Genomic DNA, 27,774 nt, shown 5'->3' on the forward strand with positions numbered 1-27,774 from the left:
TTTACAAACCCAATGCTCGTATTGTTACAATGCAATTAATTTGCTATAAAATAGTTTCAATTCAATAAATATATATAAATAAATACAACTTCTGCTTTATTATCTATTTGAATCTAAAATTTAACAAATTTATTATAATTGTAATCAAGTATCAACAAATCAATAAATCTTCTTCTTATTTCAAAATTAATGAGATTCACATAATATTATTATTTGGTATTAGTTTTGTAAGCTGTTAAGAAATGACTATAAACAAAGCCCTTAATTAATAAAAATACGTCTCAGATTAAATTAAATTATGGAATTTAGAAATTTAAATACAAAAAACTTCTTATAAATAATCGTTAAGACTATTCTTGGAACAACAAATATTTTAATATCATAAAGGTTGAATACAATTTTGAGTCAATCTTTATGGGTCTCCATGAGAAAACAATGGCTAACTAATGCCATCTTAATTTGGGGTTATTGAATAAACTTGGAAGCAATCAGCATTTCATCCAATAGGCTTTTTTTCTGGCAAATTATGTCGGCCTTATTGTATAAGTTTAGCAAAAATAAGAAAAAAAAATAGCCTACTTGACTAACAACCTATTTATGTTTTCGTTGAACAAAATAAATCATCTTTTTCAAGATGATGAAAAGCAGTATTTAACATTTGAGACCCTATTCGCTCGGAAATCTTCAATTAAAAAGAACATAACGCCTTTAACTGATTGACAAGAAACTCCAAAGAAACAAAAGGTTTTGTGTTGTTTAGAAGAAGAAAAAAGTTGTTATGCGACAAGGTAAACCACATTTGTTGCTGCGACCAACTATTATGCTGTACTCATTTTTTTACGCTTTGTTTCTTTAGAGTGAAGTTGTTTATGTTGGCTGGGTTTTATTTTTCATTTTGCTGAAGCTGGGATGCTGAAGTTAATTCTGAGGTTTGGTCTTTAGAGTTATAACATATAGTCATGCTTACAAACTTCGTCATGAATTTATAGTTGATTTCTGTATTCTTATTTATCGATAATTTTTTATGATATTTCTTTTTTATATTGTTTCAACTGTAGTTTGTGTTTCTTGATTCGTAGGATGGATAGTTTAATAAGTTTGTCGTTGGGTTTGTCAATCAGATGGAGGGGGAATCGAATCCAACAAAAATTTTAGCGAATAGTTTTGCAAATCTAATTTTTATTGATTTTAAAGTATTTTTTTTTTTTTGAATAAACCAGTTCGCAAAGATATCTTTATAGGCCTTTGAATCGTTATAGACGATGTTTTTTTTTGGGATTTAAAATTATGGAAATTTGTTTAATCTGTTTTACTGTGGTAAAAACGTAACGTGAATTTTTGAGATATAAATTTAAACTTCGATGGCTCTACATTTGGAGTTAGTTCTTTGTTTTCTTGATTTGGCGGGACTGCTAATTAGAAGAAGGCATTTCGGAACAATTCAATTTTAAGGCAATGATTTTGGGGTAGGTTACAGTAAATAATTTACAATTGAAACTTTCAGTTTTTTTTAATTTATAAAGAAGGGTATGTAAAATTCTACTTAATCAAACATTACATGGTCATTAGGTATTTCTCTTATTTTTAACACTTGTGTTGTTTTTGTTGTTCTTTGACTTTATCTCTGCTACTACCAGATTAGTCACATCAATTCGCATATGCCGTGGTGTAAAAGGGTATCACTCATCACATAAAGCCGGTTTCATTTTATGGTAGTTCATTGATTTAGTCTTATTAACAAAAAAAAACCATAATAACGGTCAATTTCAGTAACTGTACGATGATCTCAGCTAAGTCAGTGGAAGTCTCGGGTTTTAAAAAACTATAATAATAATTGATTTTTTCCGTTGTACTTTGTGGTAAAACAAGAACACTCGCTATGAAAAGGAAAAGCAAAATAATGGCAAAAAAAACTTGTAGTTCCATTTGCACGTCTGTACCATATTTTTTGTTTTGCAACAGGTTTAAAGGAAACAATGTACGATTGCTAAAAAGGTGTGTTTGTTGGCTGTCTCCACATAAAACAAAAAACACAAAAAGGGGAGAAATAAAATTGCAATTGCAAATCCAAAATTATTGGAACTAAATTGTAAATTATTGAAAGGAAAATTGTGAAGGTTGATTGTTTAGTTAAAACTTCGATTGAGTTTATTGAAGTTTACATGTTATTATAAATATATACGAGCTTTCTTACACAGGGAAGTAAAGGAATTGATTGAAAAGAAAAATCCCAGATACCAATCCATACAAGCCTAGCTATACATTTTTTATTAGCGGCTAAAGCGAATTGCCATAGTCTTCAGTATAGATCTGACGGGGATATTTTTTAATGTAGTTTTTATGTTTGTTTTATTTTTCTTATCTTGTTGGAGTATTTAAACAAAAGACATAATACAGAATCATCTTTAGTATATTTAGATATGCGATAAAATTATCCAATAATATAGGTCACATTATTTCAAGATGGTATGTTTAAGAGTCGTGTAACCTTTCTCACATTGACTGGTTCTTAAACAAAAGATTTAAGACACAAACTTCAGATGAATATTTCAAAGAAAGGCTTTAGTAAAAAAATATATCTTGTCTTCAATCATGAAAATGGTTTACATTTTTTATTGATTTTTGTTTCAATTAAAGAATTAATCGAAATAACTATTTGTTGAGCAAATTGGTAGTGCGGGATTGATTATAGATGGCGTAGATCGGGCTATTGGCATCAGGCAATACTGAAACTATATTCATGTCATAAGTCCATTACATACCTTTAATTTTCAGTATGTGTCATTTGATGGCAGTGTAAAACAAACATATGTAGTTTTTTTTGGCCCTCAATATACACCGAAAAAAGTGAACTGTTTTATAAGAAGAATGACCTACCACGCACGAAAATTTAACTAAATTTTACTCCACATTTTGAGATTTTCACACAGCGTTGTTAAAACCAGGAAATTTTAATGCCCTGTTGTACTTTTTAACTGCAGTTCACGAAATTACATCATCTCATAGAAGAAAAAATTAACTAAAAGTAAAGAAGAAAATCATTGGCGCCAAATCATGACCATTTTAACCACACAGTTCATTCTTACTATTTTTGGGAATCGTACGAAAATTTTGATTTATTTTAGTTCATATTGCACTTATGTGTACGGTCATTGAACTTTATACTCACGTTTAGTTCATCAAATTTTTGAGACATACTTAAAAAAAGTAAGATTTCATTAAGCTGTGGAAAATTTCGAAAAAAAATAATAAAATTTAATTACAAGTATATACGGCCGTAAGTTCGACCAGGCCGAAGCTTATGTACCCTCCACCATGGATTATATAATTAAGTTTGACAAAATTTTCTATAGAAATAAAATTTTGACAACATTTTCTATAGAAGTAAAATTTGGACAAAATTTTCTATAGAAATACGATTTTAACAAAATTTTCTATAGAAATAACATTTTGACAAAATTTTCTATAGAAATAAAATTTTTACTAAATTTTTAAAAGATTTAAAATTTTGACAACATTCTCTATAGTATTAAAATTTTGACAACATTTTCTACAGAAATAAAATTTTGCCAAAATTTTTTATAGAAATAAAATTTGACAAAATTTTCTATAGGAATAAAATTTCGACAAATTTGCTAGATTATTTTTGCTCGAGCGGCGAGCATGATTATGAACCGATATGGACCAATTTATGTGTGATTGGGTATTGGCTATATATAACTATAGACCGATATGGACCAATTTTGGCATGGTTATTAGCGGCCATATATTAACACCACGTTGCAAATTTCAACCGGATCGGATGAATTTTGCTCGTCCAAGTGGCTCCGGAGTTCAAATCTGGGGATCGGTTTATATAGGGGCTATATATAATTATGGACCGATATGGACCAATTTTTGCATGGTTGGTAGAGACCATATATTAACACCATGTACCAAATTTCAGCCGGATCGGATGAAATTTGCTTCTCTTAGAGCAATCGCAAGCCAAATTTGGGGGTCCGTTTATATGGGGGCTATACGTAAAAGTGGACCGATATGGCCCATTTGCAATACCATCCGACCTACATCAATAACAACTACTTGTGCCAAATTTCAAGTCGATAGCTTGTTTCGTTCGGAAGTTAGCGTGATTTCAACAGACGGACGGACATTCTCAGATCGACTCAGAATTTCACCACGACCCAGAATATATATACTTTATGGGGTCTTGGAGCAATATTTCGATGTGTTACAAACGGAATGACAAAGTTAATATACCCCCATCCTATGGTGGAGGGTATAACAAGCAAATAATTGTTTTCAATAAAAATAAGTTAAATTTAGCGTTAGCTTAACTACGGAATTTTTTTTTCTGTGTAGCCTGCTTCGTGCCCTCAAAAAGGGAATCTTGCGAACAATTGCTCCAAATGCAACAGGGGGAAGTATTTTGGATTCACTACGACAATCACAAGCGAAACAAATCATATCGTCATTCCTCAACATCGACAGCAAAGCCGAATATCCATGAAAAGAACCTAGTACAAAAAAAATGGAAGTTGTTTTAAGGCACAACTTTGAAAGCTGTTCCAAAAATTTCCTCCCAAAGATATTATTTATTTTAACTACACAGGAAGTTCTTTTAATTCAAATTTTATAGCTCGTTGATTTCATATTTTAAATGGGTAATTATAACTTTTTTGTTTCAAATAAATTTTTAAATTTTTAATTTTATAGCTCGTTGATTTCATATTTTAAATGGGTAATTTTAACTTTTTCGTTTCAAATAGCTTAAGAACAGAGTAAGAATTAATAAAATGGTAAAAAAGATTTAAAATTTGTCGAAAAAATTGCTATATCCATTCTTGAAACGTTTTTTTAATTATTTATTTGGAAATATATGATAAAATTCTTTTATTCACATCCAAAACACTGAATTCACATCACACTTTAAGAAGTGATGCAAATTGAGTGCAACGGCTGTTGAAATAGTGGACATCCGCCCTATGACAAGCTTATGTTAAATTCATCGCTTCTGCGCCAATTTTGCATCACTTCCGGATTCAAAAAGAATATTTTCACTATTTTTTTTGGCCGTGCTTTTTTTTTTTTTTTGCTGGCAAGCCTTGTTCGGACCAGCTGGGTGTGGTGTACTACGAGTTGCTGCAATCGAGTAAAACGATCACTGGAGCTATGTATCGAACTTAACGGATGCGTTTGAGCCGTGCATTGCGATATAAATCGCCACAATTAGTCTTATGTCGTTCCGGAACGAACTAGTTCCAATGAACGGTTCACCAAATTCAACGACCGGTACTTTCGTTCCTATAGTTCCATAGTTCCTTCTCTTAGTTATGTCTAAAAGAACGTAACTTATCGACACGCCTGCTACTACTGCCTATTGAACAATTTTCACAAATCAACGACAGCCATGCCGACAAGCTACGTAAAATAGAAAATGACATATAACTCTGAGACAGGATTTTCCTCAATTTTGTTCAGTTGCAAGTACTTAATTAGTTATCTTACATGTCTCATTCATAAAAAAACTAATTCGCCTTAAAAATACATCGAATGAGGAATATTAAGCAAAACTTTTATATTTCTTCCTATAAACGTGATTTTTCTTCTTCCAGTACTTGCTTGTGAAAGAGGGTCAACAGTTGAATGATTAAATTTATTCAAAGGAATAAGATGGGACGATGGAACGTTCCTCTAATGGTAGTACATCACATACAGTGATGGCAAATATAAAAACCGGTACGAATTATTGGAAGGAGATGGAACGAAGGAACGGTTTAAAGGAACTAGTTCCATTCTAAGTCCGAATCACTACGGTGAACGGTTTTGCCCATAACTTGCCACAATATTTGGCAAGTGATTTTTCAGCACATATAGCAAAACCAGTAAAAACTTTTTTGGAGACACTCAAATAGAAAGACCTACCACACCCGCTGGTCATTGCTCCTTCTGATAACTCTTTGTTCCGATCGATGTTGAATGGCCTGATCATCATATTCTTGCTAGTAAGATGAAACAAAAAATAGTGGCTAGCGGTGAACAATACTTCGATCAGTCTGTTACAACAAAATCTCACATTTTTAATTTGCACTCCCAATCTTTTTTATTTTTCACTCCCAATCTTTTTATTTTCCTTTTAAATATATCCGTTTCACCTAACTTCAAGGACTTAACGCCTTCATTGTAAAGTTCATCATGTTTTGGTCATGAAAAAATCTTTGTATCAGATAACCGATCGATGTTGAATGGCCTGATCATCATATTCTTGCTAGTAAGATGAAACAAAAAATAGTGGCTAGCGGTGAACAATACTTCGATCAGTCTGTTACAACAAAATCTCACATTTTTAATTTGCACTCCCAATCTTTTTTATTTTTCACTCCCAATCTTTTTATTTTCCTTTTAAATATATCCGTTTCACCTAACTTCAAGGACTTAACGCCTTCATTGTAAAGTTCATCATGTTTTGGTCATGAAAAAATCTTTGTATCAGATAAATGCGCCTTCTATTCTAAGCAAAAATTGCATTCATATTTGAAGGACAGGAAATCTTTGTTCTTAAGAACCACTAAATGATAACTAGACAATACACTTAGAATCTGAAGACCTTTTTAAATTTATTACGTAAATAAAAAAAATGGTCTCTAGAACATGTTTTATGAAGAATTCGAGGGACTCAAAAAAAAATAAATAAATAAATAAATCAATCCTCAGGTTTATTTTCTGATAATTACAGATTCAGTTGAATTGGATTTGGAGACCTGATAGCGGGTTCATATCGACTTTAACTACTTCTTACTACTTTTAATAAATTCTAATCAAATATCGCTACGAGTTAACCATTTGAGCCACCATGATGCTATGGTTAGCGGGCCCTCTTGCATACGCAGGGCCATGAGTTCAGTTCCAATTTCGTCCGAACACTTTTATTGGATTCAATAGTTTGTTCAATAAAGAGAAGTGATGATGGGGATCTCCGAAACATCTGTCTTTCCTCCAGTTTGGATTTATTTTATTCATTTGTATTTATTTATAGATTATTTATTTATAGTTATTACAGTAATAACAGTTATCCATTTTATTTCAATTTGAATATTTTTGTGATATGTATCTATCTATATATATAAAATTCAAATTATGTTTGTTTATTTGTTTGTTTGTTTGTTTGTTTATTTGTATGTTCCGGGTTGGCGCGAAAACGGCTGAACCGATTTACTTGAAACTTTCAGAGATCGTGGGGGGCACTCATGTGCTGAAAATAGGGTACCTCATTTTTTGACATATGGTCGCGGAGAGGAACCTCCCCTTTGTCCGACTTTTTGAAAATTAGACCAAAGTTGACCGATTTGCTTGAAATTTTCATTGAAGGTTGGGGTTGGCATCTAGACAAAGATCCGCTACTTCATATTTCGATATTTGGTGGCGGAGGGGGACCTCCCCTTTGTTCGACTTTTTTTAAAGTACAGTGAAAAAACTAAAATTCTCTAAATTATCTGAGATTTACAGAGAACATATGGTGAGGTTATGGAATTAATATGGTGTACCTGATGATTTCATATGTGGATGGGGAGGGGGACCTCCCCCTTGCCCTACTTTTTGAAACTTGGAATAAAATTGTGCGATTTGCTTGAAATTTTCATTGAATGTTGGGGTTGGCATTTAGACAAAAATCCGCTACATTATTTTTCGATATTTGGTCGGGGAGGAGGACCACCAATTTGCCCGACTTTTTTGTTAAAGTACAGTGAAAGCAAAACTAAACTCCCCCGACTGAAATTTTACGGAAAAAATGGGTGAGGTTATGAAATTTATATCAGGTTCTTAATTTTTTAATATTTGGTCGGGGAAAATAAAAGGGCATAGGGAGACATCCGCTTCTCTTAAGTATGTTACATACAGAGAAACCATTAAACTTTACCAAATTTACAGAGGACTGGGGAGAGGTTACGATATTAATAGTTGATACCTGATTTTGTGATATTTGGACGGCTTATAATTTGCCTTTAGGCTTATAATTTGCTTGACATTTTCTGGGACTTTTACAAAAGATACGCTACATCACTTTTCGATATTTGGTCGGGGAGGAGATCCTCCTCTAAAACTGCAAAAAAACAAAGATTCTTAAGTTTTCTTGAAATTTACAAAGGCAGTGGGGGAAGGCTATGAACGAAGAGGCACCTTTCTTGCCCCACACTTGAAGGAAAGTTTCACGAATTTTCAGGGAAGGTTAGGGGTGCTATTCACTACGATGTTTGTCGATATTGTATCGGGGAAAGTGACGTCCCTTTAAAACAATAGAGCAAAATTTAAACATCTCCGATCTACTTGAAATTTACAGGGAACGTGGGAGGAGGTGATTAAATTTATACATGATTTTTAAATTAGTATATGATTTTTCGATATCTGGTTGGGGAAGGGGAAAATTGAAATAAACTTTATCGATTTACTTCGATAGAATTTATAGGGACCATTGAGTAGTTGTGAAATTAATATAGGGTACGTGATAGTCCGATATCAGGTGGGAGTGGAGCGAAGGTGGTTTCCCTTTTGTCCGTTTTTTTTTTTCTTAAATTGAAAGTAGAGGGTTGTCCGTAAATGGGAACTCGGTACATAATTTTATTATTTTTGCACAAGCTTCTGCCAGACTTCTTTTTAGTAAAGAACTTAAATTTACATGAAATTGGGAGCCAACATAGAGGATGCATGCATTTTCCAACATTTTATCAAATGTTAATGTGGTAACATTTTTTACTACTTTTGCTTTTTCCGATTTATTGGATGGGAAACAGTAATTCTTTGTATGTTATTATAATATAGTGCTTAATATTCAGATATGTTGAGGAGAAGGATACCTTTCCTTGACAAACCACTTAAAATTCACAAGAAATATAGAAGATTGTCCAACTACTTGAATACAGAACATTAATAAAAAAATTTGGAGGAAAGGGTACACCCTCTCCCCGACATTTTTTAAGACGAACCGTTTTACATATGCAAGTAGTCCGATTTTACGAAAAAGCAAGTAGTCCGATTTGTTTGAAAGAATTCAAATCTTTTCGAATTTGTTTTCAGCACGAAGGATATGGTTGACTAAGTTCACGCAAAATGTTCCTACTAATACGCTTCGGAAGGCGCAGCGAAGCGGGCCGGGTTACGCTAGTTTCAAATAAATTGCATTACAAAGAATTTTAAATATTAATCATTTCCAAAAACATAAACAATAAAAAAAAATGTATACTCGTAGAAATAAAACTAACGGGGATAATTTGACAGCTGTCAAACTAGTTTATTTATAGTTTTGCTTCTATATCCGTTTATTTATTTTGAATTTCGTCAAAAACAAATCTCATATTTTACACAATTTTATGTGATTTATTCAATAATTTCGGGTTAAGCTATAAAAAAGACATATCAAAGTGGTGAATTTTATTAATTGTTAATGTTATTTATTTATTTTTGTTATCTACCGAAAGATCTTCGTTATCATTTCGATGAAATAATTAAGTAGTTTCATCGCAGCCACTACAAATTGAATAAGAAATAACTATGAAGCGTATTTTGGTTTGGCTCTTTAAGTGTAATTTTCCTCTTATTTTCAGTTGTATTTATTTATTCATTTTTTTTTTAATTCCCCGCCTTCCAAATCGGATTTGTTTCACCAACATCCTATGCCAACTTACGCCATTTGTCGTCCAATGTGTGCATACTCCATTTGAGTGGTATTTGATCATAAGAGGCTCGTTTCTGGTTGTTTTGTTTTTGGTTTTCTATAATTGCATAGAGTTATTTCTTGAGTTTTTGTTGTTTTTTGTTTTTTAGTCAAGTGATCTGGTTTTGGGTTAATTGGAGCAATATTTCTATATGATTACACATTGATCAAGTTATTTTACTAATTTTTGGTCGATATGGGCCAAGGTTTTCTGGCTAGACATGGAGGCTCTTAGGGTACTGTGGAATTTTGAAATTTTTATGAAATTTTTGTATTTTTTGTAGGAGGCAATTTAAGAAATGCCAAATACTTAAATTGGGGTTGGTGATTTTTGCATTATTTTCCACAATTTTCCAATAAATATGACTGACTACACATGGCTATATTTATGAATTGAGTTTCTCTTAAGACGAACGGAAGTCCTTAAATGTCCCAACAACGATACTAGTATGGGTTCTCGGACCAATATGTAAATGAGTTACAAAGCACTGGCAAGTTTAGTGAAGCGTCTATATATTGACCGCACCCAGAGAAGGAATATGATTACCTCAAACATGTTTCAAGAGCAAAATGTAATTGTTGGATGGTGACCATGTAACATTTTTATCGTACAAGCATATTCATAATCTAGCATACCATGTTTGGGACATATATGTTATTATGTTAGAACATATTATGTTTTGGACATAAACTTTTTGTAAATATAATATGCTTGGATGCGAACATATATTAATTTAGAAATAGCCTATAAACATATATGTGTTTAGAAAGAGAGACCTAGAGAGTATGCTGCTGTAAGTAAAAAATATAGACACAAAGAAAATTTCATTAATTTTTTTTTCTACCAGTTTATGCCTATGGTGAAACATAATATGTTTAAACAATACAAACAATATTTTGTTTGGACCAATCCTGAAAATATATATTCTTGAAGCAGAATATGTTTGGGAGTATATGTTACAAAAGCGATTTTTTGAGGGTGTGGGGGCTATACTAACATTGTCATTCCTTACGTAAACATTGGCCCATATCGGTTGATAATTATGTACAGGGTGGCTGGTATGTAATGTAACAAAATAAATAGCTACAATTTTTAATTTTATTGTTTATAAGCAAAAATGTCAGATAAAGCCTGACATTTTTGAATAAGCTTAGATTTCTTCGAACTGTCTATCTTTAGCACGATTTATGGATTATTAACGGCCAAAAAAGCCAAGGCATGCTGTACCAAAGTGGTTTGGCACCGTCTTGAGATGATTGACACTTTTGAATTTTTAGTGCCAACCTTAATCTCCAAAATGTGCCAGGCGCAAAAGTCCAACGGTTTGAGATTTGTAGATTTTCGTGGAATCTGTTCTTGGATGCTCGAGCAAGTTTTCTACCACAGCGGCGAAGATTTAGATAAAACCTGGTCTTCAGGAATGATCTGAAATTGCTGGTATTGTTATCGTTTTTTGTCTACGTTTTTGGGCGTTTTTATACCCTCCTCCATGGGATGGGGGTATATTAACTTTGTCATTCCTTTTGTAACACATCGAAATATTGCTCCAAGTCCCCATAAAGTATATATATTCTGGGTCGTGGTGAAATTCTGAGCCGATCTAAGCATGTCCGTCCGTCCGTCTGTTGAAATCACGCTAACTTCCGAACGAAACAAGCTATCGACTTGAAATTTGATGTAGGTCGGATGGTATTGCAAATGGGCCATATCGGACCACTTTTACGTATAGCCCCCATATAAACGCACCCAAAGATTTGGCTTGCGGAGCCTCTAAGAGAAGCATATTTCATCCGATCTGGCCGAAATTTGGTACATGGTGTTAGTATATGGCCTCTAACAAACATGCAAAAATTGGTCCATATCGGTCAATAATTATTTATAGCCCCCATATAAATTGATCCCCAAATTTGGTTTACGGATCTTTTAAGAGAAGCAAATTTCATCCGATCTGGCTGAAATTTGGTACCTGGTGTTAATATATGGTTTCTAACAACCATGGAAAAATTGATCGATATCGGTCTATAATTATATATAGCCACCATATAAACCGATCCCCAGATTTGACCTCCGGAGTCTCTTGAAGGAGCAAAATTCATCCGATCCGGTTGAAATTTGGTACGTGGTGTTATTATATGGTCTATAACAACCATGCGAAAATTGGTCCATATCGGTCCATAATTATATATAGTCCCCATATAAACCGATCCCCAGATTTGAACTCCGGAGCCTCTTAGAGAAGCAAAATTCATCCGATCCGGTTGAAATTGGATACGTGGTGTTAGTATATAGCCTCAAACAACCATGTAAAAATTGGTCCATATCGGTCTATAGTTATATATAGCCGATCCCCAGTCACACAAAAATTGGTCCATATCGCCAAAAATAATCTACCAAATTTTTATTTCTGTAGAAAATTGTGTTCAAAACTTTGTTTCTATAGAAAATTTTGTCAATTTTTTTTTTTCTATAGAAAATTTTGTCAAAATTTTATTTCTATAGAAAATTTTGTCAAAATTTTATTTCTATAGAAAATTTTGTCAAAATTTTATTTCTATAGAAAATTTTGTCAAAATTTTATTTCTATAGAAAATTTTGTCAAAATTTTATTTCTATAGAAAATTTTGTCAAAATTGTATTTCTATGGAAATTTTGTCAAAATTTTATTTCTATAGAAAATTTCGTCAAAATTTTATTTCTATAAAAAATTTCGTCAAAATTTTATTTCCATAGAAAATTTGGTTTAAAATTTGATTTCTATAGAAAATTTTGTCAACATTTTATTTCCATAGAAAATTTCGTCAAAGTTTTATTTCTATAGAAAATTTTGACGCAATTGTATGTCTATGGAAAATTTTGTCAATATTTTATTTCTATAGAAAATGTTGTCAATATATTATTTCTATAGAAAATTTCGTCAAAATTTTATTTTTTTATAAAAAATTTCGTCTAAATTTTATTTCTATTAAAAAATTTCGTCTAAATTTTATTTCTATTAAAAAATTTCGTCAAAATTTTATTTCTATAGAAAATTTTGTCAGACTGCCTTTTTTTGTTTAATATATACCCCGTATTGACGAACTTACAATTTAGAAGACGGTGTTAAGAAGTTTTAAGATACCTTGCAACCCAGGTAATTCGATTGTGGATGATAGTCTTTAGTATAAGTTTCTATGCAATCCATGGTGGAGGGTACATAAGATTCGGACTGGCCGAACTTACGTCCGTATATACTAGTTATTTTTTTTTTTTTTTTGGTTTTTCGTCCAAATTAATTACTTTATATATTATTACAATTTTAATACGAGCTTATTGGACATCATGATTAAGGAATTTGTATTATACATTTTTTGTAAAGAAAATGTCAGAACTAAAAAGTTTTCCAGTAAAGCTAACATTTTTGATAAGATTTTACTGCTTTGGAGACACCGTCTATAGTAATTAATTAATTTATTTTATTTTATAAATCAATATAGTAACATTTGATTAAATATTTGAATTTCTCTTTATTTTAGATTCACAAACAAATGTCTCCGCAACAACTACAATCGATATTTCATGTGGAGGATCATGAATCAGTGCCACAATATGAAGTTATAAAACTTCTACATCATAACAATGAAGAATTATCCGCCCAACAGTATAGTAATTATAGACGTCGGAAACGTAGTATAGAAGAGTTTACATCACATGCAAACGATTTACATCACATCAAAAAGGATCTCAGTAAGACACCCTATTATAGTGCAACAAAAATGGCTTCAAAGACAAAAGCCTTAAACCATTTGGATAATACAAATGAAAGTAACAGCAAAAGAAAAGATGTGAAACATATAGAAGAGCATAAAGTGCAAGTGCATGCATTTGGGGAGAAACTAAATTTGACATTGAAGAAAACACAAGGATTATTTAAAAAAGGTGAATTGCACAATTTACCAATGTGGTTTATGGACAAAGAGGCCAATGCCACGCATGGTATAAATTTGGAGAAAATTGTCGATGAGGTAAGTCGTTAAAAAAATAAACAACGATTTTGTTTTCATTTTATGGCGAACAAAGAAAAATGTGATCTATCTAAGTTGTTATGGTCAAATTTGTTTAAAATTTATGATTTCCATCAATCTTTTATACGGCCATATAGCCATGACTTTACTTTAAATATTGACTTTAATTTAAAGTGGCATACAGGCTGCTGTAAACTATCTATAGTTTTGTACGTTGTCGTTAAAAATGTCTAAAAAATATTTTTTGTTTTTTAATTTTTGGGTTTTTTTTCGTTAGTTTTGCACGTATGTTTTTTATTTATAAATTCACATTCAATTTACATTTCTTGCTCAACTACTTTCATTTAGCTTAATTTTGCCATTGGTTTTTTTATTTCTTTCCTTCTTTCATTGAATCTTTGTTACTTAACTCTTGGACATTGCTTTAACACTCCTTCGATATGCCATTGCTTTAACACACTTTAGCCAAATAGTTATTAGTATTACTCTGTTCGATAGTTGTTGTTTTGATTTGCATTTGTGAATACGGTGCTTTATGATCACTCACTCTCTTTCTGGGTGTTTCAATCAAATAAAACTTCCGCGTAACTTCCTTTTTTTTCGATGATTTGCAATAATCATCGTTAACTACACTAAAAGTGTGTGGTCGTAACTTTCTTTCTGTTTAAAACTGAGTGGCGAATAAATATTTAATTATGAAAGTGTTAACATGTGCAAATTAATAGCTTAATTTGCCGTATGGGGTGTACAGAGAAAAAAAATAAAACAAAAGACTTAAGACACGAACATGATATTAGAAATGATTTAGTTAATTGAACAAATTACAGCTGAACTCTCAGGATATGAGATGAAAGGATGTCGGAAATATGAAATCAGGAAAAGAATTGCGGTATGTCTCATAGAGTGTTATGTAGTCTTATCAGGAAACTAAACTCAAAACTTTGTTTGCTCTGAATATGTAAATACATCCATATTTTGTACAACTGGCACACAAACTGCATTTTGTAATAATGAATGTGCAAATATGTTTTGAAATGTAAGAGCCAATGTCTAAAGTGACACATACAAGACTTCGAAATATCCACACGCCCACAATTTTTTAAATTGCCTTCCAAAATTTGCAATTACTCTAAAATTCAAAAGACAACTCCTTTTGCTAATTCCTTAGTTCAGTTTTCAATTTTGTTCCCCATGTCAGTGTCGCTCATTTTCTTCTCATAAAGACCCCATAAAGTCGATCTAGCGACGTCTGTCCGTATGGTTGAAATCACGCTAACTTCCGAACGAAACAAGCTATGGACTTGAAACTTGACACAAGTACCCAGCAAAAAAAAAGCGTCGCCCAAAAAGTAGTGAAAATGTTCTATTTGGATCCGGAAGTTGTGCAAAATTGACGCAGAAGCAATGAAATCGATGAATTTAATATGGGCTTGTCATAGGACGGATGTCCAACATTTCAACAGTCGTTTCACTGAATTTGCATCACTTCTTAAGGTGAAAGAAATTTTGTGATATTTTAAAATAAATAATTTTTCAATTTTTTTTATGATTTTTAATGCATTCAAACGCTTGTCTGGAACGTTTGACATCAAATATTATCAAAAACTCGCAAGATTTCTGAACGGATTTAGAGTTTTTTTCAGCAAAATTTAAATAATGTGTACCATTTTATTAATTCTTAGTCTGTTTTTAACCTATTTCAAACACAAAAAATTTAAATTTCTCATTAAAAATATTAAAAAAGCGAGTTATAAAAAAATTTACTCAAATCTTCCTGTACTGTTAAAATAAAAAACTTCTTTGGGAGAACATTTTTGGAAGTGCTTCTAAAGTTGTGCCTTTAGAATAACTTCCACATTATTTTGCTGGGTAGTTGTTATTGATGTAGGTTGCTGGGTAGTTGTTATTGATGGTATTGCAACGGGGGCATATTGGACCACTTTTACATATAGTCCTCATATAAACCGACACCTAGATTTGGCTTGCGGATCTTCTTAGAGAAGGCAATTGTATCCGATCCGGCTGAAATTTGGTAGGTGGTGTTAATATATGGCCTCTAACAAATATGCAAAAATTGGTCCATATCGCTTCAAAATTTATATAAAGCCCCAATATAAACCAATACCCAGATTTAGCTGTCGGAGCCCCTTGGAGGAGCAAATTTCATCAGATCAGATTCAACTTTGGTATATTTTGTGAGTATATGGCCTCTAACAACCATGCAAAAATTGGTCCATATCGGTCCAAGCCCCGTTATAAATTGATCCCCAGATTTGATCTGCGGAGCATTTTGGAGGAGCAAATTGCAATCGAGTCGGTTAAAATTTTGTACGTTATGTTAGTATATGGTCACTAACAACCATGCAAAAATTGGTCCATATCGGCCCATAATTATATATAGCCCCCATATAAACCGATCCCCGGATTTGGGTTTCGCAGCCTCTTGGAGGAGCAGATTTCATCCGATTGAAATTCTCGATGTGTGCATGGTTATCTAAACAAAATCATTTAGAGAGTTTACGATTTTTTTCTCAAACAGAACACAACTCTAGGATATTCACCACTTCCTTCTAGTCTAACTTATTAATATGGGGTATGGAGATCGAGTGTCTTTTGCAATTTATAAGTCTTTACGGGATGTCCACATTTCACTTGCCGAATTATTACAGATGTTGATATAGTTTTTTTTTTTTTTTTGACAGCAGTGGATTGATTGTGAGAATATTTTACTCAGTTTGTCTATTATTTATAAGATTTTTCAACAATATCATGACGAAATATACAAATGGCAAGTTTTTTGAAATCCATCAGTTCCAAGCAAAATGGTAATATATCAAATAATTTTTATGGTAGACCATCACTATGCAACCAATATTTAATCAATCATCTAGAGATTTTTTCTACCATTTTTTTGATATAATAGACAAATCTTAGATTTGTAAGAAATAAGGGATTTCCAAATATTTGGTTATGCCAATCAACGATATCGAAAAATCATTGATTTAAATAAAATAATAAAAGTATACTTTTTTTGAGAAAAATAAATCACGACACTTTTCTAAGATGTCAATTTAAATAATCCCAACAATATATTCAAATGTGTTTTCATAAAAAAGTACAAAATTTTGCATACATGCTAAAATTTACAAGAGTTGCAGTTTTCTATCATCTTGAAGACATAATTTTCAGTCCCAATAACGGTAAAGTGTGTTCCTATCCAATTTCTACAATAAAAAAGTGAAAATGTAGGTTAATTTTAGAATTTTTTTATCTAAACAATAAATTCAAGAACATTTTTTTGACATAATTAACTTTTTCACTTGGTAAAGAAAATTTTCATTTTCTGCAATTCACTACATTAGTATTTGTGGTATGTACTTTTTTTTATCCATTATTGTCATCAATATGTTATTGTAATTGTCTTAAGCATATGGCCAATGTAAATGTATCCCTTGTGGGAATTTTTCATTGAAACACATCAAAATGCCATGTTTATGTCTTAAGTCTTTTGATTTGTCATTTAAATTGACATGATTTGTATTCTTGTGTCATTGAGAAATATGCAATCCTTATTTATTAATTTATACAATACGAATGTATGGAATTCATATGAATTCAAATAACATAAGACACAAAACAATGGTTCATGATAGAGATGTGTATATGTGAGTAAAAAATTTAATCATGTGCATTCAAAAATGAAAACTGCTACGCATACACAATCACACTCAGTAAAACTCATGAAGAAAAGGTAGATACCTAATCCGAAGTTTTATCCGATTTGCATGTCGTATGTACATATTTAGGAATTTCTGTAACCCCAAGAAAAATTATTCAAACAGGTCAATAATTTGATCTATCCCAATTATCCACCATTCCCCCACTCTGGTGCTATAGGGCGATTCTTATCCGATAGAGTGTAGAACCTGGTACAAATAGTAAGATCAACTAGAAGAAAAACGACCGAAAAATTGCAAAGTTATAAGGAATTGAGTGAACAAATCCGATGTCAAATCATGCAAATATGAGCCACTCACCCACACAAAACTGCCACTCGGCCACACAAAAATGCATTTTTGTGTGGGTGAGTTGTTCATACTTGCATGATTTGACATCGGATTTGTTCACTCAATTCCTTATAACTTTGCAATTTTTCGGTCGTTTTTCTTCTAGTTGATCTTACTATTTGTACCAGATTCTACACTCTATCGGAAAAGAATCACCCTGTAGCACCAGAGTGGGGGAATGGTGGATAATTGGGATAGATCAAATTATTGACCTGTTTGCATAATAATCGGACATTTCTAACTCGAGATATAATTTGTTTAGTGAAAAAAGAGCGAAAAATTAAAAAAACGGGATATCTCAAAAACTGTTCCATGAAAAATTTGTTTTTTTGCGAATTCAGCAGATCAAAATACATAAGAAAAGCCAACTCTCACCAACTGTACATTTTCGGTGTAAACTAGTGTTATTTATTTATGTTTATTTTTCCTTTTGATGAAATAATTTTCTTGTAATTTCATAAGAGTTTAAACTTTCTTATGAATTTATGAATTATAATCATAGTTGAATTTTTCTTTAGATTAGAGTCAAAATTTAATGAAGCAATGAATAGTATGATACTTTTTATTTCTGAAGTAATTTTTCAATAATATTTATAATTTTTTCTTTGTAATTAAAATATTTATTATTCTATTTCATTAAAATATTTAAATTGTAAACTTATTATTTTAATTTAAAATTTTAATATTTTCAGTCATTGCCATAACTGATTTTATTTTTTAATTTGATTAATTGATTGATATTTTAATTGATTACGTTTTCAAATTCAATCAACTCTTTTTGCAAAATTTGCTCTTCGATAACAATTGCTTACTAACGGAATTTCACATGATAATGGAGTTATAACTAATTTTCCTATATTTTACTTAAAAATTTTAATTTTCAAGGTAAACATAAATTTCAAATTACCTCATACCCTATTCCACATAGAATATTAGCAAAGACAATTACAATGACAGAAAGCTTGGTGTTTTAATTTATTTTCAACAAAATAGCAATTTTTTTTCAACTGGAATTCATCTTTCATTTTCATAGAGAGTCTAGAAATATTTTAATGGCGTTAGTCAAACTAATTGCTTATGCATATTTTAGTATCATTTCAATGTAAATTATAACAATAGGGTTTTTGCTTATTGCTAAAATGAACAAATAAATAATATTTTAACGACTATGTAGACGTTTGTTAATGTTTTTGTTTCGCCATGTAAAAACATATATACATACCCAAAAGATCTTGTGGGCTATAGAACAATTTTTCAACATATTTTTTGAAAAATTTGCCTTTGTCTCAAAAACATACAAAAATGAATTCGAATTGCTTTAAGGCTTTACTTCAAAGTTCTGAGGTTAAAGTTGTTTCTAGTATTGTTTTCCTCATGAGATAAAGTGATATTGTTTTTTTCCCCTGGTGCTTAAGTTTTTTATTTGGTTCATTTAAAAAATGAACGGTTAAATAAGAAAAGAATTTGAATGTAATCATGGAAATATTTTTATGTCAGAACAATGGTCTAGCCAGGAAAAATGAAACACTTGATATCAAGAGCCTAATAATCATAGTTGTTTTATGAAATATATTGGTAGTTTAGCTAATGCCCTTTACCCTCTGGCGGAAGTATGAAAACATGGGTGATAAATTTAAACAAATGGTTTTCTGGAGTATTCTTAGTTAACAAATCATAAAATTTTCCTTCACGGTTTTGTCAGAATCTTTTGCAAGAATATTTCGTATTATTCATTCCGGTATAATAGCTTAGATCTGAGAGAAAATATAGCTATCGGAAATACTGTTCTTAGATTCCACATAATATACACCCAGAGAAGGAATATGATCACCTCAAACATGTTTTAAGAGCAAAATGTTATTTTTGGCTGGTGACCATGTAATATGGTTTTCGCAACCATGTTATTTTCTCGGAAATCATGTATCTGATTTCGGCAAGCAGGTTATATTTGACGAGAAAATAACATTTTAGTGACAAACATGCTACATGGTCACCATACAAAAATAACATATTGCTCTTGAAATATGTTGGAGGTGATCATATTCCTTCTCTGTGTGTATATTTACCAACTCAAAATCAGACCCAGAGTTAATATGAAGCCATACTGAAAAACATATTGACATATTAATGAAAAATTTCTTTAAAATAAAGAAAATATACCTATCGGAAATACTGTTCTTAGATTCCACATAAAATATACTTACTAACTCAGAAGACATACTGAAAAACATATTTACAAATTAATGACAAATTTCTTTAGAATAAAGAAATCTTAATTGAAACAAATTTTATACTCTTTCATAAAATTGGTTTCTTTAAATTTTGGACGCAAATGCTTCAAATTTGTGCCATTCCGTTGTATGTCTTTGCATTATGGCAAATCTCCCTTAAATTAAAGAAAATTAAGCGAGATATTGAATCCTTGAATTATAGATAATAAAGCTTCAAAAATAGGCTAATATTTATTTTGAACACTTTGCACCTTTGGTTTACATTTTTTTTTGCTAAAAAAAAAGAAACCATTTTTTGCTTTGAAGTATATATTTTAATTTGGATTTTTAATCTAAAATTTATTTCTACATGAAAACATTTGTGGATATATCACAAACAAAGAAAATTCAATAAATGAGATATGTATCCTAATTTTTAATTTATAGAGTCTATATTCAAAACTAGATGGCTCCCTGATTTTTCCACCTCCATTATTATACCCACCACCATAGAATGGTGATGTGCGTATAATAAGTTTGTGATTTCGTTTGTAACACATCGAAATATCGATTTCCGACTATATAAAGTATATATATTATTAAGCCGATAGCCTTTGTAGCTAGTGCTTTAATGTTTATTATAGTTTTTAAAATTGTAATAAATAGATAAATAAATAAATAAAAAATTATTGAACAGGGAGAAATTCTAAGACGATATAAGCATGTCCGTCTGTCTGTCTGTTGTAATCACGCTACAGCCTTCAATAATGGCGCCATCGTCCTGAAATTTGGCACAGATTCGTTTTTTTGTTTGCAGGCAGGTCAAGTTCGAAGATGACCTATATCGGTCCAACTATTCATATAGTCCCTATATCAACCTACCTCCCTATTTGGGGTCTTGGGCTTATATAAACCGTAGTTTTTATCCAATTTGCCTGAAATTGGAAATCTAGAAGTATTTTAGTACCATAAAAAGGTGTCCCGAAAACATGTTTTGATATAGCCCCCATATAGACCGATCTCCTGATTTTACTTCTCGGGCTTCTAGAAACTGTATTTACAATCCGATTTGCCTGATATTGAAAATCTAAATGCATTTCAGAATTACAAAAAGGTGTTTCGAAAATGGGTTGTATCGGTCCATGTTTTGGTATAGCCCCCATATAGACCGATCTCCTGATTTTACTTCTTGGGCTTCTAGAAACTGTATTTACTCTCCGATTTGCCTGGAATTGAAAATCCAGAGGTATTTTAGTACCATAAATTAGTGTGTCGAAAATGGGGTGTATCGGTCCATGTTTGGGTATAGCCCCCATATAGACCGATCTCCCGACTTTACTTCTTGGACTTCTAAAATTCGTAGTTTTATCCAATTTGCCTGAAATTGGAACTCTAGAGGTGTTTTTGGACCATCAAATGGTGTGCCGAAAATGATGCCTATCGGTCCATGTTTTGATATAGCCCCCATATAGACCGATCTCCTGATTTTACTTCTAGGGCTTCTAGAAATTGTATTTACTATCCGATTTGCCTGAAATTGAAAATCTAAATGCATTTTAGAATTACAAAAAGGTGTTTCGAAAGTGGGGTGTATGGGTCCATGTTTTGGTATAGCCCCCATATAGACCGACATCCTGATTTTACTTCTTGGGCTTCTAGAAACTGTATTTACTATCCGATTTGCCTGAAATTGAAAATCCAGAGGTATTTTAGTACCATAAATTAGTGTGTCGAAAATGGGGTGTATCGGTCCATGTTTGTGTATAGCCCCCATATAGACTGATCTCTCGACTATACTTCTTGGGCTTCTAGAATTCATAGTTTTTACCCAACTTATCTGAAATTGGAATTCTAGAGGTATTTGAGGACCATTAAGAGGTGTGTCGAAAATTTATTTCTAGGACTTCTAGAATCCGGCTGACCAATATGCCGAATTTGGTATGTGTCGACCCATGTTTTGGTATAGCCCCCACATAGACCGATCTCCCGATTTAACTCCTTGGGCTTCTAGGACCCGTAGTTTTTATTCGATTTGCCTGAAAATGTAAATATCTATAAATATATATTGTAAACCCTCAAAAATCTGTTTCGCATTTATTTTTACCGGTCCATTTGGTAAGGCATCAATATAGACCGATTTCTCTTCTTGAGTGTGCATCCAAAGAAAAAATATTTTCCTCCGGAATGAAATTTTAGACATGCGAAATTCCGCTTTCGTATAAAGTATTTTCGTTTAGAGCAAATTAATCCGAATTTTTTATAAGCGATTCAACGATTGCCTCCAAAACTTATGTCAAAAGGAAACTTAGCTTGTCTACAATTTCGTTCCTCAGAAAAGAAAACTCTTCTTTTAGTGTATAGCAGGCGCACTGCTCATGAAAATTGCTTGAAACTGAAAGTACAATTTCCAGATTTTACTACACGTAATCATTTAAATAAGGGCGGTAAAAATCTACAGATTTAAGATTTAAAATCAAGGCGTTATTTCATCATTTGCACGATATGTTTATGATTTCTCTAAAACTCGAACAAAATTGGTTCTTATAAATCCAAAATCTGATCTAGCCATCATAGGTAGAATCTTTAAATTTATCTTCGGGAAGCGTACTGGGTGAACTGATTTGCTTGGGAGAATTTTTGTCATCAAACCCCCTGAAATTCTATATATTATCAACAAACCCAGTTTATCGAAATTTTAAAATTTTCGTATAACTTGTTGATTTCTATACTCTACCGATATTAAAATCTTATTGGATCTACCCATTTTCTAAAATAAAATAATCAGAATAATCTGTTGTTCTAAATACTCCAAAAGTTTTTCTCTTCTAAAAGAGAGTTTGTCCCAGACTAGTTGATGAGGAGCTGTTTAGGGGTAACACTACGAAGTTGTCATAGGATGTGTCCTATCGAATGAGTCCAAGACGTGTCCTAATGTGTAAATTAATCCCGTCAATGACAAATCCATGTTAAATTGACCGGTCCTTTCCATACGTTTTGACCAGAACTAGGACTGCTCCATACACACCAGGGACTAGTTCTGTACCGGTCCTGTGGTTGGTCCATTTCCCCTAGGGTACAAAGTCAACAAATTTAAAGACAAATTCATTAATTTTGCACAATATTTCAAAATGTTTAAAGTAGACCTTAACCAAACAAATGCTTCTTTCATATAAATTTACTCAGTTTTAACTCAAATCACTTAAATAAAAGGATAAAACGACTTCATTGAAAAGTTTATCGCCTTTGGACAAAAACTTTACATAAAAGAAATGCGTCGAAGACATTAGTATACCCAATTCCGTCTTTTCAACATTTTTTCTGATTTCCGATTTTTCTTAAGTTGGCAGGATTGGTAATGATATCTGAGCCAAATATCATGGCAATGTCGTTACCTGTAATATATTTAGGCTTGTGTGTTTGTCAAACGACCAGTAGTCCATTGACCTTTTTTGAGGTCAATTCGCTAAAAAAAAATTAACCAATATCTTCCGCAATCTCCATATTCGCCTAATTTGAGTAGCCGACTCCCAATACTCAAGAGAACATTCCAGGGAACGCGTTTCAAAAAATAAACCCTGAATCGAAGAATGCTCTAATGACTATGCCTGAAGTGCCTGTTTCGAGGAATGGACCAATTTTTGACACAAGTGTATTTTATCGGGAGGGATTACTTCGAAGAGGATGAAATTGAAAAAAAAAATTATTTCAGTTCCTGCCAAGTTGACGTCTTTAGTCTCTGAAGGTTTAACGTTAAAAAAAATCACAATTCGCTAAAATATTAACCAATATCTTCCGCAATCTCCATATTCGCCTAATTTGAGTAGCCGACTCCCAATACTCAACAGAATATTCCAGGGAACGCGTTTCAAAAAATAAACCCTGAATCGAAGAATGCTCTAATGACTATGCCTGAAGTGCCTGTTTCGAGGAATGGACCAATTTTTGACACAAGTGTATTTTATCGGGAGGGTTTACTTCGAAGAGGATGAAATTGAAAAAAACCAATTATTTCAGTTCCTGCCAAGTTGACGTCTTTAGTCTCTGAAGGTTTAACGTTAAAAAAAATCACTTCAGTTCTTGCCAAGTTGATGTCTTGAGTCTCTGAAGGTTTAACGTTGAAACAAGTATATACGGCCGTAAGTTCGGCCAGGCCGAAGCTTATGTACCCTCCACCATGGATTGCGTAGAAACTTCTTTTAAACACTACCATCCACAATCGAATTACTTAAGTTGCGATAACGCTTGTCGATGGCAAGGTATCTTAAAACCTCCTAACACCGTCTTCTAAATTGCATTTAAGTCCATACGTGGTATATATTAAATCAAAAAGGTCGATAACATACGTATATAATTCAGTTTGACAAAATTTTCTATAGACAAAAAAATTTTAACAAACTTTTCTATATAAATAAACTTTTGACAAAATTTTCTATAAAACTAAAATTTTGACAAAATTTTCTATAGAAATAAAATTTTAACAAAAATTTTCTATAGAAATAAAATTTTAACAAAATTTTCTATAGAAATAAAATTTTGAAAAAATTTTCTATAGAAATAAAATTTTAACAAAATTTTCTATAGAAATAAAAAGTTGACAAAATTTTCTATAGAAATAAAATTTTGACAAAATTTTCTATAGAAATAAAATTTTAACAACATTTTCTATAGAAATAAAATTTTGGTAGATTATTTTTGGCTCGAGTGGCAACCATGATTATGAACCGAAAAAAATTTTAACAAAATTTTCTATAGAAATAAAATTTTGACAAAATTTTCTATAGAAATAAAATTTTGAAAAAATTTTCTATAGAAATAAAATTTTGAAAAAAAATTCTATAGAAATAAAATTTTGGTAGATTATTTTTGGCTCGGGTGACAACCATGATTATGAACCGATATTGACCAATTTTTGTGTGATTGGAGATCGGCTATATTAAACTATAGACCGATATGGACCAATTTTGGTATGGTTGTTAGCGGCCATATACTAACACGACGTTCCAAATTTGAACCGGATCGAATGAATATTGCTCCTCCAAGACGCTCCGGAGGTCAAATCTGGAGAACGTTCTATATGGGGGCTATATAATTATGGACCGATGTGGACCAATTTTTGCATGCTTATTACAGACCATATACCAACACCATGTACCAAATTTCAGCCGGATGGGATGAAATTTGCTTCTCTTTGAGGATCCGCAAGCCAAATCTGGGGATCGGTTTATATGGGGGCTATATATAATTATGGACCGATGTGAACCAATTTTTGCATGGTTATTAGAGACCATATACCAACATCATGTACCAAATTTCAGCCGGATCGGATGAAATTTGCTTCTCTTTCAGGCTCCGCAAGTCAAATCTTGGGATCGGTTTATATGGGGACTATATATAATTATGGTCCGATGTGGACCAATTTTTGCATGGTTGTTAGAGACCATATACTTACACCATGTACTAAATTTCAGCCGGATCGGATGAAATTTACTTCTCTTAGAGGCTCCCCAAGCCAAATCTGGAGAACGTTTTATATGGGGGCTATATAATTATGGACCGATGTGGACCAATTTTTGCATGCTTATTACATACCATATGCTAACACCATGTACCAAATTTAGCCGGATCGGATGAAATTTGCTTCTCTTAGAGGCCTCGCAAGCCAAATTTGGGGGTCCGTTTATAGGGGCTATACGTAAAAGTGGACCGATATGGCCCATTTGCAATACCATCCGACCTACATTAATAACAACTACTTGTGCCAAGTTTCAAGTCGATAGTTTGTTTCGTTCGGAAGTTAGCGTGATTTCAACAGACGGACGGACGGGCGGACATGCTCAGATCGACTCAGAATTTCACCATGACCCAGAATATATATACTTTATGGGGGTCTTAGAGCAATATTTCGATGTGTTACAAACGGAATGACAAAGTTAATATACCCCCATCCTATGGTGGAGGGTATAAAAATGGATTTCTGTTTACTACACCTAATATTAGGTTATTCGCAAGAATATAGTTAAACCCAGGTGATTCTTGATGACCAATGATTAATTTCCTACTCAGTAGTTGTTAGTTGCCTTCAAAATGTCTACCTTGTCTATGAATAACTATAGAAGTAGTGTTTAACTATGACAGAACAAAACTTTATGGTGCTAATAAAATGCTACCAAGATCCGTAATCAAATTGTCGGAACTCATTTAACCCAAATTGCTACAAAAAAATTTGCTTAGAGAACTTTAAAAGTGAGTTTTTTTTTATATCTTAGCATTAACTAAGGCTACCAGTCAACTAATACCACGATAGCCTAGCTTGATTACATTTATGTACATGTCAATGTGACTTAAAATTTGTCCAAGAGGTAAAATCATAGTCCTAGTTTGGTATAAATTATCCATACATATCGATGCACATAAGAAAACTGTTTCAATTTACTTTTTTTACGTTCATTTTTGGTAATATTTGAAAATTATTTGTATAAAAATTTGAATGTTTAAGGTGACAAATTTTGTATTAAATTTGATATTGACATTATAAATAACGGCAATTTGTATTTTTCAAACAAGTATTGAAATTTTGATTAAGTAATAAATCAAAGTAGCATTATAATATTTGATAAAAGAAAATATATTATAGACTTAACCATGGGATACTAAAGTGTTTTTCAATTTGCGCCATAATAGATAAATCTCCTCACCATGTCTATTGAAAGTTGTCTTCATTAAATAAAGCCTGAATAAATGGATGCTATAAATCTAACACAACCGATTTTTTACGATAATTGAAAAGGAAGTTTAATTGCCTAATAATAGGGAAACAGACAAAAACAGGAAATATAGATAAGAAAAATATGAAGTGGTATATAGGGATATGTATTTAGGATATTGCAAAGATTTAGGTATATGGGTAATGATTTAATTGTTTTTCAAAATATTCCCCCCATTAAGATATACACTTTGAACCAATTGTCGAAGCACTTTTGCTACTCTGATTGAGGTATTTCCAAAACATGCATTCAGAAGTCATCAACCGTATCTTCAGATGTCGAAAAATGTTGACCTCTCATATTATTTTTTACCTACACGCTCACAAAAAATCGCTTCTGTAACATATACTCCCAAACATATTTTGCTTCAAGCATATACATTTTTGGGTATTGCCCAAACATTTATATGTTTGATCTCTTCCAATATATAATATGTTTGAAAGCATATTGGTCTAAACAATATATGTTTGGGTAGTCAATTTCCAAACATTTTGTATTTTTGCATCCAAATTCAATAATGTTGTCTTCCAAAAAACAATATGTTATGTGAACATATAATATGTTTGGAAGCATTTTGCACCCAAAAATATTATATGCTTAAAAAAATTCTCCCAAACAATATTGTGCTCAAAATTTTATTTATTTATTTATATATTTACAATCATAATGAATTATGAAAATAAACAGGTAATATAGGTGCTAACAACATAGGTTTTCGACCTGAATGCTCAAAATTTTGTTTCTGCCCAATTGTATATTCCCCCACATCTTTCTCACTTCCACGAGATTTTTTAGTTCTTAGCACCTTTTTCTGTAATACAAACATTGTAGAAGAAATTATTCAATTGTATGATTTTTTTATTCTAATTTTACCTTTTGCCGGACGGGGATTCGAACAGCGGACCACACAGTTTGTAAGGATCAAAGAAGTAGCTGATCAATTGCCCAAGGAAAAATAAAATGTTAATTTTGTAATAACAAGCAACAACCACCAACTTAATTCAATATCGCTCCCTGTTAAA

General features: G+C 31.9%; 1 protein-coding gene across 6 annotated transcripts in view; it reads left to right on the top strand.

The window, feature by feature from the left end:
* The window catches only part of sona (sol narae metalloprotease), a 268,095-nt gene that overhangs the window by 67,197 nt on the left and 173,124 nt on the right, over window positions 1-27,774 (top strand). For all 6 annotated transcript variants that reach the window (XM_075308719.1, XM_075308717.1, XM_075308718.1 and 3 more), the window contains one exon: window positions 13,223-13,711. In XM_075308719.1, the coding sequence (XP_075164834.1) occupies window positions 13,223-13,711 (489 nt within the window). The remainder of the gene's footprint in view (window positions 1-13,222; window positions 13,712-27,774) is intronic.

This window comes from Haematobia irritans, chromosome 5 (assembly GCF_050003625.1).
Source record: "Haematobia irritans isolate KBUSLIRL chromosome 5, ASM5000362v1, whole genome shotgun sequence".
In the NCBI taxonomy this organism is placed as follows: domain Eukaryota; kingdom Metazoa; phylum Arthropoda; class Insecta; order Diptera; family Muscidae; genus Haematobia; species Haematobia irritans.